The 12,313-nt window shown below is 40.7% G+C and overlaps 1 protein-coding gene across 1 annotated transcript in view; it reads right to left on the reverse strand.

Annotated features, from left to right (window-relative positions):
- Positions 1-2,613: 2,613 nt before the first annotated feature.
- CC2D1B (coiled-coil and C2 domain containing 1B) overlaps positions 2,614-12,313 on the reverse strand; it is a 71,694-nt gene continuing 61,994 nt past the window's right edge. Inside the window, exons 23-25 of the mRNA XM_065409182.1 lie at positions 8,059-8,149; positions 5,802-5,931; positions 2,614-3,536 (exon numbers count right to left, since the gene is read on the reverse strand). Of these exons, the coding sequence (XP_065265254.1) occupies positions 5,812-5,931; positions 8,059-8,149 (211 nt within the window). The 3' untranslated portion in view covers positions 2,614-3,536; positions 5,802-5,811. The remainder of the gene's footprint in view (positions 3,537-5,801; positions 5,932-8,058; positions 8,150-12,313) is intronic.

The raw sequence follows: 12,313 nt of genomic DNA on the forward strand, positions 1-12,313 counted from the left end.
GAGGACTTCATTTTCTGTTCAGACCTGTTCCAGCAGCAGTTGTATCTGAATCATTTGCACTTTAAAACTGGAAGATTAAGCTTTTGTTAACACTATTGGGGGGAGGAGGGGGGGAGTTGTTCCATAATTCTAAATCTTCTATGCATTGTCAACAAACAGAGGATCAGGGCAGCTTCTATATTACAAAATGTCTATGCTATCCTTGCAGCTCATACAGTTCTGTTACTGTTTAGAAAAATAATGCTCATATTTAAAGACTTAATTACAGTCATGTACTCTAAATGCTCAAACGGGTGCAAAGATCACTGGGGCGTAAATAAAAGATTAAATGTCAAATTTGTACTGTTTGTAGATGGACATGTAAGAAGAAACAATCAAGACCTCCATTCTGACCTCATCATAATGCCATTTGTGGTTATTCTGTAGACATTAAAAAGTAATGTTTACATTATTTTGACCAGATTATTGGTTGAAGTACATCAGAGACACTTTAGGATATGCCTAGAGAGATGCATGGGAAGGTTACCTAGCCAAAAAAAATGGCATATGAGGCTGACCAATCATTCAGTCTGAATGAAAGAAAGGGCATATCTCGGACAGTGGTATATAATTTAAACTTGCAGTTTTGTGTGTATATTAAGCTAGTATACTTATTTTTTTCCTACTTGTTACAAAAATTGTCACCTCAGATTTCTATAACCTAGAAAAACTTTGCCATTCTGTATTTTGTTTATGAATCTGTATGAATGTCAATGGTATACACCTGTCACAGGTAAAAAAGAAAAGTTAGCCCTAAAGTGCGGTTATGGTATTCCTGTTCCCCCAGTAGGTCCTGCTTTATAAAGAAAAGTAACACCCAGGGCACTTTTGTAAGTCTCCTCATTGCTGTAGACTGTAGTGTAACATTAGTGCCATGTAACACAATTTGCACTTAACACTTCATATTAGCAGCACCATGTAACGCTTACCCCCATAACAAAAGCACAAAGTGGCTGTTGTTGCATGATGTGCTAAAAAAGAGGCTTTTGGTTCAGCTCAGAAAACTTGCACTTGGCCTCACCTACAAACAAAGGGCAGTTGAGAGGGGAGCAGCTGCTCAGTTCTGGTACACAGCATTAGGAAAATGAGGAACAGCCAATAAGAATGTGGTTCCACATTCTTACTAAATCAAATTTCCATCCAAAGAAAATGGCTAGTAAGTGGAAAGAGCTGAAAGCAGGAGTAATGAGCTAGTTTAGCCATGCATAGGCACTGCTACTTGACTGTTATCTCCACGAAGAGGGTCGTAACAGGCAGGTCCAACAAAACACCAGTAAATGGTTTTTTGGGGGATGGGAAGAGATGAGAAACACTGTTAAAGCAGTATTTTAGTGAGTCTTTGAATCTGGCCAACTTTTAGTGGTGACCTCAGTCAATTCTGATTTGAAACTAATTTGCACTGTGGAAAGAGCAGCATTTGCAGCAGAACAAAGGAACAGCAGAGCTAGAGTTAGGCTGATACAGTGCTTTAAGCAAGCAAATAGACATAGCAGAAGGGAAACAACTATACAGGTAGCAATGTATTTTATAAAAAGGTACAATAGCTGTATAGGTGCTGAATGGAATTGTGAATACATGGCTACTGCTTTTTTAAAAACAGTAAAACTATCCACATACAGTCTAGAAAATTCCAGCTGCCACCTCAAGACATGTTTGGAAGGAAGAGTTGTAGAATTAGGTCCAGCTGAATTAGTAAAAACAATCACTGGACAGGAGAGCACTTAGTCTCACTTTTTGTTTGCATTAAAATTAACCTTCTCTCTGTCATTTGGTAATAGGTGGCCATGTGCTACTCTTAAAATGTTTCTGGCTGATCAAAGTTTAAGTTCCTACACAGCAATCCAAGAGGCTTCCTGCATTTTCATTTGTTTTGCTATAAAGAAATGTAATTAAGTTTGACTTGAGTTATTTTTAAATTCCCTACAACACATTTTGTTTTTGCACATTCTTGAGTGTTGATATACATGTCTACAGAGTGTAAGTAAAGCTCTTGATTGACAACTACCATAAAATCCTACTGCTGGAAACTCCATTCCAGCTTTGCCACAGCAGAAGTTTTTCAGTTACTTTAGTTCCATTAAGTTATGCTTATTGAGGCTAAAAAAACAATCTTCTCTTCCTTACCCCTAGGAGTCACTTAAGTTTGGGTTATGGTTGTGCAAAACACTATTGACTGGTGACGGACTTGTTTGCTTCAATCATAGCCTTTTAAATGACCTTAAAATTACCATATTGTTAAGAAAATGAGTACTTGTTTTAGAAAAAAAAATTGTACTTTTAAAATTCAGTTAGTTAACACTGCAAAAAACTGCATATTATATTTTTATTTTCAACATGTAGTTTTGTATATTAAATTTATTGAAATTAAAAACTAAATACTGTATTGTTTTAATCCTATCAGGAAGCAGAAGTGCTGCCTTAGGTTGGAGAGTCTGTTGTCTATGAACTTGATCTACCTGACCATATGCTGCAGTAGCACTCTGACACCCCATGCAGGCATAGCCTCCTTTTACTATCAATCATTTCTTCAGGCTCATGTAGTTTAAGAACACACATCAAGCAGTTTTGGTACCATATCATTTTATGTATAGTCTATAAAAAATTCTGCAAACAGCAATGATCCAGTTTTCTACACAAATAAGAGTGGCTATTTTTCAATCAATTAGTAAGTAGCCTAGTGAAACACTCCAATCCTTCCGAAAACCCTGTCATGTTAAACAGGCCATATCAGGCTTTACTGATTCCCAAGCGTTAAGAAAATGAAGGCACACAAAGCAGGCTGAGTTGGAATATAAACAGTGGGGGGAACATGGCAGGCAACTGATAACCAATTCAAAACCCAGAGCTGCAACCCTATTCTAAAAAAAATCCTCATATCCTATTGTTACCTTAAGCCAAGGCACATCTAGTTAAGAGTGCTGCAAGAGCATGCAGAGGAGATGGGATACACTGCTGCTAAAGCTCTGCTTAAAGTGAACTATTTTCTTCATCCCAGGACACTTATAGGAGGAGCATACAGATCTTCAGAAGGGCCTGAGGGTGATCATAAGAGGAAGCAGTAGGTGGTATTCAATGCATAAGAGCATATATGCCTGAAAAAGAGTTGCTTCTAGCACAAGCTAGCCATGCTCGGAGCATAAGGTCTCATTTGCAAATTAATTACCTTGCACTGCTCCAGTGATTTTTTTTAAGAGCAAACCAGTCCCTGCATTGGATAGTTATGGTGAGTTTATATAACATTCATCTGGTGCGAACATTAGTAGTCCCATCTTAAGGCAATTCAATCCATTTTGCATAGATCAGTTCCATTTTCCCCACTAGTAGTAAGTTTCCAGGGCCTTACAATACTTGCCTTATAAAACTTAACACACATTAAGGTAGTTACCAAAATAAAGACATGTTATGTCCAGTAGTGCATTCATTTAACATCTTTGGTGCTCGCAGGTAGCAGTGTCCTAAGTACAAACTCGATTCTGCAGCTTTTAGCATTCCTGGATCTGAAAAAAACAACAACAACGTCTTGCCACAGTGCGAAGTATGTATCCCACCATTAAGGCTACATACTGTTGACATTGTTCTGTCTGATGGCTAACTAGCAGCCTTCATAGAAATCCCAGGCAAAACTCTTCATTAAGTTACAGTTAAAGTGATTGAAGATAGAGAGTGTTAAATTATAGGTGACCAAAAGTTAGTGCTCTCAGCACATGTCTAGTAATGTCACTGCTTCAAGTGTGTGGGCAAATACGTCAGCCCTGGAGTATCTTAAGAGGTCTACAGCCATGCAGCCAAACTTTGTACAGTATAGCTCACTGTCACCCTGGTTGGCTTCTTAGGGTGGTGCGGAGTCTCAAAGCCCAGGTCAACTGATGAAGGGCTAAAACTAGCAGTATAGACATTCCTGCTTGGGCTGGAACCTGGTTTCTGAAATCCGATGAGGGGGAGTGTCTAGGAGCCTGAGTTCCAGCCTGAGCAGGAACATTTACGTGTCTATTTTTAGCCCCAGAGACAGAGCGTGAATCAACTGACCCAGGCTTTGAGACTCAGTGCAATGGGTTTTTCTTTGCAGTGTAGACATACTCTTATCTCAGCACTTAGTGTGATTTTCAATGCTCCAAATTTGGACCTGAGCACTAGACATCATCCAGATCTTTCAAATAATATATAAAGTCTGTGGTAGCTAGGACATGATAAATCAGGATAATAGTCACCTACTTCACAGAGGTGCTATCTAAGAATTACTATTTGTACTGCAAAATGAGAGATGCCAAGAAAGGTGCCATGACAGGTGGGGAGAGAGGGGAGCCTGAGACTGCTCTGAAGTCTAGGAGCCCAAGGGAAGGGGGCGGGATTACTGTGCATATACTTACATCATCAACTTTCTACTAGGACTGAGTGCTTTGGAGCAGCCTTTTTGTTCTATGTTTGTACAGTGTGGTCCACAAATGGGCTCCTAGGTGCTGTCACAATATAAATTAGTAATATCTGCTCAAAAAGTGAGCCGTCAATTTTTTTCTCCACAAGTACTGATGGCTTACAGGAGCACTACTAAGCTTTATACCCATACACTGACAGGAGAGAGAGAACCTCCAGTGATTCACACAACAGGGCTGAGTACTGAGTAACCACTCTCCACAGCCCAAAGCTGAGAGCGCAGGGACAGTTTTAAGAATTACGGTTTCAGACAATCCATACAACTGGTACATCAGAACATTTTGAAGAAAAATGATCAGACTGATGACGTTTTAGAAGTATAGTTTGGTGTATACTTACACACAAAATCTACACGTAAAGAACGTCCAAGTTAATGCACGCACTCCACAGACAGGAAGTGCCAGGTGTATACAGTTGCCCAGGGAATCTTAATCCAGCTCCCTTGTGCATCCAATTCATACACTGAATGAGGTAGGGACACTGTGGAAAAATTGTATGTGATCATGTAATTAAGTTATGCACAAGGGGGCTGCATTAAGATTCCACAGGCAGCTTTACATCTGGCATTTCCTAACTTTCAACTTTCCTTCGAGTAGATTTCTTTGTATGTAAATTTATTCTAAAACAAAAGGTAAAAAAAAGATGATACTTCACAGGGGGAAGAGATGCTATCTAAGCTGGATCCAAAATGGTGGATGGGAGGAGGGGAACCTTAGTTTGATTCTTCCCCTACTCTCTACTGCTACAACTGTTTTGCCAGCAACCAGATGTTCCCTCCACAGTGTGTGCATGAGCCCAGTTCTTCAGAATGTTCAAGTTGTTATTTTGGCATGATACTAATATTTCCTGAAGAATGCAAGTAACAGAAGGGAAATGGCAATTTCAACAGTTTATACCACAGCTAAACCTAAATGAAATTTACTAGACAAAAGTAATTTTTCTAGCCCAAGGCCTTTCTTCCTGCTAAATTTCAACGGTCTTATGCAAACAATAGGAGGATTAGGAAAAAAAGACCAAAAGAATCTTTTATAAATGAAAGTGTTAAGCAATGTAAGTTCAGGAATTACTACCAGTTCCCGCTATGATATTTAACCTTCACATCCAATTGATTGAGATTGGTATAGGGAACACGATCAGATTTTGAATAGAAATAAAACATTATTTAAAACAAAAAATCAACACATCACTAGAAATATAGGGAAGATCCATCTAGAAGCCTGAGCCACACAGGTAGGTGTCTGACCGTGTAAGACATTCTATTTCATGCAGAGATTGTTAGTGGCTCTCAACTTCTAGCCAGAAGCACAGTTGGAAGAAAGGAGTGTTCATACCTTAGGATAACTAATGTTCAAGGATCAACCAGTTTTCTGTAATTGTTTGAAGATCTTGACCACTGAGTGGCTCCCTGAGTCTCACTTTCACCTCTAGTTTCCCTCCGGTGGGCTTCCTACCATCCAGAATCTGAAAGCACCACAAAAATAAGATTGCTCTCTCTCACACACACGCGTGTGTGTGTGTGTAAAAAGAAATACTGTAATGTCTTGTGGCAATCTCACTGAAAAGGGCAGCTGTTTTATGCCTCCCATGTGGTTATACAGGATCAATATAAATGTGCTATAACACTGACATTCAATAGAATGATCAACAGGGCTGGGTCGGTTTGTATTAAAGAAAGGACTTTCATAATAGCCGAAGTTCTCTGAAAAATAAATGGATTTAACCTTTTTTATATTCTTGTATTTATTTACCAAGACACACAAGGGATGTGTCTGGTATTTTATTTGCAGACAGTATTAAGACCATGTCTACACTAGAGTTTTGTTGACAAAAGTTATGATGCTTTAATTAAACCGCTGTTGCCTGTCCACACTATGCTCCTTGTGTCAACAGAGTGCATCCTCACTAGCAGCTCTTGCATTGACACAGAGAGCAGTGCACTGTGGGTAGCTATCCCACTTCAACTGGCCACAGGATGCTTTGGGAAGGGTTTGCAATGCCTCATGAGGCAGTTACAGCGTCACATGAGGCCAGTTTCTCAATCCCATCATTTCATGGACATCCTAGATTACCAGCTGATTTTCAACTGAAGTATATGTGTGTGTGTGTGTGGGGGGGGTAGTAGAGAGTGTGCGTGTGTGTGTGTAGAGACAGAAACAGTGTGTGTTGGGGAAGTATGTGAAAGACTGTGTGGGAGGGATGTATATGTGAGAGCGACAGAGAGTGTATTGGGGAAGTGTGTCAGCATGCTGTCTCGTGCTCTTCAGACAGCCGCTTGAGCAATCAATCCTGGGGGAAGGGGACACCCCCCTCCCACATCAGTCCCTGGCTCTGCACAGCAGTCTCTCTGCCCCCCTTTCTCCCTCAGCAGCAGCCTGCTCTGCCTGCCTGCTGATTCCACATTAATGGGTCTGTGATTCCTTCCGAGTTCTCCCACAGCCTCCTTAGCTACTGGGAGCGGCATCCTCAGCAGCTCCGTGAGCTCTCCACACTGAGGAATGTCAGAACTTCCTGGAGCTTCGAAAGGGGAGATGCGCAGGCTTGCAGGGCAGTGGAGTTCAAAACAGTGAGCAGAGCGGTCACGGCGGACATTGTGGGAGACTAACTTTGCTGCAAAAAACTTTATGCCTCTCATCGAGGTTGTTTTATTTTGCTGCCAAATGTAGCTTTGTAGTGTGTACACCTCCCCTGTGTTGTTGGCAAAAGCTGCCTTTTGCTGACAAAACTGTGTAGTGTAGACAAGGCCTTAGTTAGATTAATAATTTTAAGGCCAGAAGTAGTAGTTACTCTCCTTGTGAAGTAACAATGGTTCTTCAAGATGTGAGTCCCTGTGGGTGCTCCACAACCCCTCCCCCCCACTTTGGGTTCTCATCATACACTCTGTGTTAGAGAAGGAACTGAGGAGGGTTCGCCTGCGCAATGCTGGTTAGACACGTGGGAGAGCGCAAGGAGGGGGGAAGCAGCGCATGCGCAGGCCAAACAGACACTGCTACCAAAATTCTCCGATCAGCAGCGCAGGGACGCAGACACCTACAGTGGAGCACCCCTAGGGACACTACTCAAAGAAGAGCCATTATGATCATCTAGCTTGACCTCTTGAGTAACACAGGCCATAGAATCCCACCCAGTCATTTCTGCATCAAGCCCACAATTTTTCTTTGAGCTAGAGCGGATCTTTAGAAATATATCCAGACTTGATTTTAAGATGGCAAATGATGGAAAAGACACAACCTCCCTAGGGGAGTTGTTCCAATGGTTAATTACTCTAATTGGTCAGGAGTGAGCTAGCTTACTCCTTTTATCACACAAGAGGGAAGGGGCGAGGTTGTAGCATATGTAATAAACAACAATAGAGCATATTAGTCTGATGAGGTTTTTACTGGATGTTGTAGAGAGGAGGCCAAGATGACATCTTCTAGGCGCATATATATATATATATATATATATATATATATATATATATATATATATATATATATATATATATACACACACACACATACGCGTGCGCACACACAATATGTAGCTCTCACTACACCTGCATGCTCTAGCATTTTGTTATTGCTACATCAACAGAAGAACAAAGCATACCTCAATTATCTCTCTAATTTCACATTCTGATTCCAGTTTGTCCAGTTTCAAATGTGCTGTTCCCACTTGCTTGTCACTTCTAAAAAGGCCCCTGTTTTAAAGAAAGTTGCCTTAGTGGAAGGAGGACAGGCTTTCTTAACACATCAAAAGAGACGAATGGTATGAGGTCATGCCCCCTTTCATCAAGGTTTTAGGATCGTGACAGTAAGGGCCTGGCTACCCAGCTGTACTAAAATGGAGGAACAAAGGATTAAAGTCTTTAATCAATTAAAATAGGAGAATTAGAAGAGAAGAAAAGAAAAGAGGTGAAAAAGCAAAGTAATGGAGTAAAAGAAACGAAGGCTTGGCCTAGCACTCTAATGACAGTACCCTTCATCACTATGCAGGAGAGTCAGACTTTAGAACAGTCGTAGGACTCCTACTCTTCCCGACTGTCCTGGATACCGCATAATCAATCAAGACCTTTGGAGGGGGAAAATCAGCTGGACAGAAGGCAACTGTCTCCCACACAGGATGTGCCAATGAAGCTTCTACAAGACATTACTTATTAGAGCTTGTTGAAAAAAAAGTTTTTTGACAGAAAAGTTTTCCATTGGAAAATGAAGTTTCATCAAAATCTAAATGTTTTGTGGGAAGTGTCAATTTCAACAAAATTTGACAGGAGAAAATGAAAAGCAATGGACTTTCTTGTTTCATTATTGTCAAAACCCTGTTTCGATAAGGTGGTAGAAATGTTTTGTTTCAACTTTGTCCTTTCAATTCATTTAGTTTCAAAAATATTAAAACATTAATTTTATTCTATTAAATATCTTCTATAATAGTTTAAACATTACTGAAACCTTTTTGAAATTAAAACACTTTTTTTTCCCCAAAATTTCCATTTTGTGGAAAATGTTAACATTTTGTTTCAATTCAGAATGAAAACAATTCTGAAGTGTCAGTTTCCCACATAATGAAAATTCCATTTTCCAGCCAGCTCTATTATTTACATAGCACTGTCTCTTTGTATGGCATTTTACAGAGCATGGCACTTACAAGCAAGAAGTAGCCAGAGAGAGTCTGGAGCTAATGCAGTCCTCTGAGGAATGGTCAAAGGGTAACCCAGGTTCAGAGACCACACCACATTCTGATACCTGCCTGGCTCAGATAGTGACAAAATACTTTGAGACAGGCACATACTGACTGTCAAGGCTGGAAAAGTGATTTTATGGAGCTTAGTAATACACAATTCAAGATCATGATGGGAACCAGTGTATGCTGGAATGACTAATGGTTCCAAAGAACATGGTATTGGGAGAACGATTAGAAAAATTCTCCTCAGTTTCTTACAGCTAAACAGTTTTGTAATCAGTGACCTGTCTTTCCAAAGTGTTAGGCTCGAGCCCCATGGTCAAGCCATTTTGTAGAATCTTGAGTGGCCATTATTTTATATAAATTTATCTTGATACATCTCACTTGTAATAACTGAACGTTGGCTGTTGACGCTGCAGACATAATTGTAAGTTTCCTTCAGGATGTTGAGTATTTATTATCTTCTTTCAAATGTCCACATGACTCTAGCACATTCCTTTCCATTTCCAGGTGAATAGTTTTAACAGCACCAGATATGGGCCCTGTTGCTGTACATCCTTCCCTGTTGGGAGCATGAGGGGCGATTCCAGTATATCTAAATAATGCCAGGCCAAGAAGTGGTGACCTGAATTATTGTGCCTTGTTCCTTTTTGTGACCTTCTTTACCATTTTCATTATCAGCAGAGTGGGAGGCATAAATGAGATCCTCCTAAGATTTCCATAGTCTGATTCAGTGCAATTACTGGCTGGAAGGGAAGCATGAAATTCTGCAAGGTCCCACTGGGTATCCATGCATGAGATCAACATGCCCAGGGGCTGAGTTAGGGATTTTAGTACAGAAAGGGGGGAAGGGGAAACAGTGTTTGACAAACCAAAGACGCTATCTTCCGCTTCCTCTCTTCTGAGATAAAGACTATCCTGGCCAGCATCCAGAACAACCCATAGATGCTGGAGATTTGTGAAGGCTGTAGTTGGATCTTCCCTCTTCTTTATTTCAGAGCCACGTTCCTGAAGACATATAATGATGGTTGCTATGCCCTGCTATGACTTTGGATGAGGGTCTGACGAGATGGTCATCCAGAAAACAGGTAGATGTGGGTCCCTTTCTTTTGGAGGGAAGCTATCAGGACAACTGGGATCTTCATAAATACATGTGGATGTTGTAAGTCTGAAACGTGAGTGCTCTGTATTGAAAAGTGTTTCCTGTTTAAGAAAAACCCAAAAGGCGTCTCCACTGATGACAACTCATCGTTAAATCTGAGGGAGATTTATCATTACATACTGAAGATATAGAGTGTTGGAAGGATGTTACTGTAATGTCTCTGTTGGTTTGTTTCAGAAATGTGAAATTCAGTATGCCTTGCATGGCTGTTTCTCTTCTGTAACACAAAAATACCTGATTGTGCACCACAACACTTGTTTCTCCCTGGAACAGGCTCTATCATTCTGAAATATAAGGTGGTCTACTGCACATTTATTTTCTGAGGCTATAAGGGATTTTTCTTAAATTAGAGGAAAAGGGTAGACTTGACCAAGATTAAAAAAAAAAAAAAAAAGTTGAAAGTCAGGGTGATCAGCACTTCTAAAAATCAGACCATTTAATTCAGGTGTCTGTGGGCTTGGGAGCCTAATTTTAGGCACTCATTTTTTAAAACCATGGCATTGTTCCTGGGAGAAGAAGGTAGATCTACTGAATATACTCCTCTGATTATGTCAAGTACCTACTTTTCCTCCATGGTTGATTCTTGGGTCTAACCTCCCAGACAGGAGGGGCCAGATTCTGCATGGCACCTTCTGAAAGGTGCAACACAGAAGGCACAGCCACTGCAATGGTGTAAAAGGGCTTCAATAGGGCCAGAAAGTGGCCCAACATGTCCTCAAACTTTGGGAAGCCAAAGTCCTGTGCAGGTTTCTAAGTTATGGTTTCTATAGAAGCCTATTATGTATCTTCCAACTCCCCAAAATGTCTGCCTCTTCCTAGTGTGTGATATCTATGCTGGTTCTTGGAACAGTGGTAACCTTAAAGAGAATATCCGCTGAGGTAATATGGACTGAAATCTCTGATTGGAATGAGAGGGATGTGGGACTTTTTCCACCTTGTCCAAAGCCTCTGTGTCTGCTTCCCAAACAGTCTGTACCACTGGAATATATAGAAGACATCATCTGATGTTGGAAGCAATTTTGCTGTGCATATGTTATGTTGTGCCCCTGTGGGTTGTCAGCAGCAGAGACTGAACCTGGGACCTTTGGCTCTTAAAGCAGGAGCCTCTATTGTTTAAGCTAAAGGACCCAGGTCTGTTACCCAAGGCTGTAGCAGGCTGATGAACCTCCATATGCAACCCAGCCACCACTAGATGGAACAGTGTACCACACTGAATGGGTGTGGGCTACACAGATGGAGCAACAGATGCTGCCAGGCCACTACACTGGAAGCCTTGGAACATGCAGCAAATTGTAATCAGGTGAAGCATCTGAAAGCTATTGCTAGGGAAATTTAATTTAAAATAGATTTCATTTTGTTTTGCCCTGATGGCTTCACATTTCTGTAAGCTTACCCATCCAAGCAAGAGTAGCTCTGGCAAAACAAGAGGATGCAGTCAGTGCTGCCAGAGCCAGAGGCACCGATGATCCAATTTTCCTGTCTCTGGGTTCCTTTGGCAGAAGCTCTCTCTCAGATGGTGCGACTGTGACCTTTACTGATGAAGCTGCACTGACATGACAAAGTCCTATAGGAGCATGTAGAATTGTGAAGTTACCTGTTAGTGTGTTTCATCTTGCTAGGAAATTTCCTTTGTGTTATTCACATCCTCATCATACACCAGGTGAAGAGGAATTAGAGAACTCTCCTTCAGCAGGTTTTTGGTGTTTTTTTCTTTCGTTCATGAACCTTTAAAGTTACATTTTTAGCTCTAATTATTTTTTGTTTAACACAAGAGCCTGCAAAGACAGACCCCATCTCTGATTAATTCTGGGGAGTCCACAGCTGAGAATATGAAGTGTCTCACTCCAGGCCATGGCTTCAGAAGTTTCATTTGCTCAGAACCAATTTTAATAATACATTGCATACGTCTTCTGGTTCCAGGCAGAGCATGAAACATTTTAACTCAATTTGGCCACATTCCACCATTTCTAAAGTAGACACATTCGAATACGGAGCATACTCACAGTAAATATTCATTTACAT

The sequence above is a fragment of the Emys orbicularis genome, chromosome 8 (assembly GCF_028017835.1).
Source record: "Emys orbicularis isolate rEmyOrb1 chromosome 8, rEmyOrb1.hap1, whole genome shotgun sequence".
In the NCBI taxonomy this organism is placed as follows: domain Eukaryota; kingdom Metazoa; phylum Chordata; order Testudines; family Emydidae; genus Emys; species Emys orbicularis.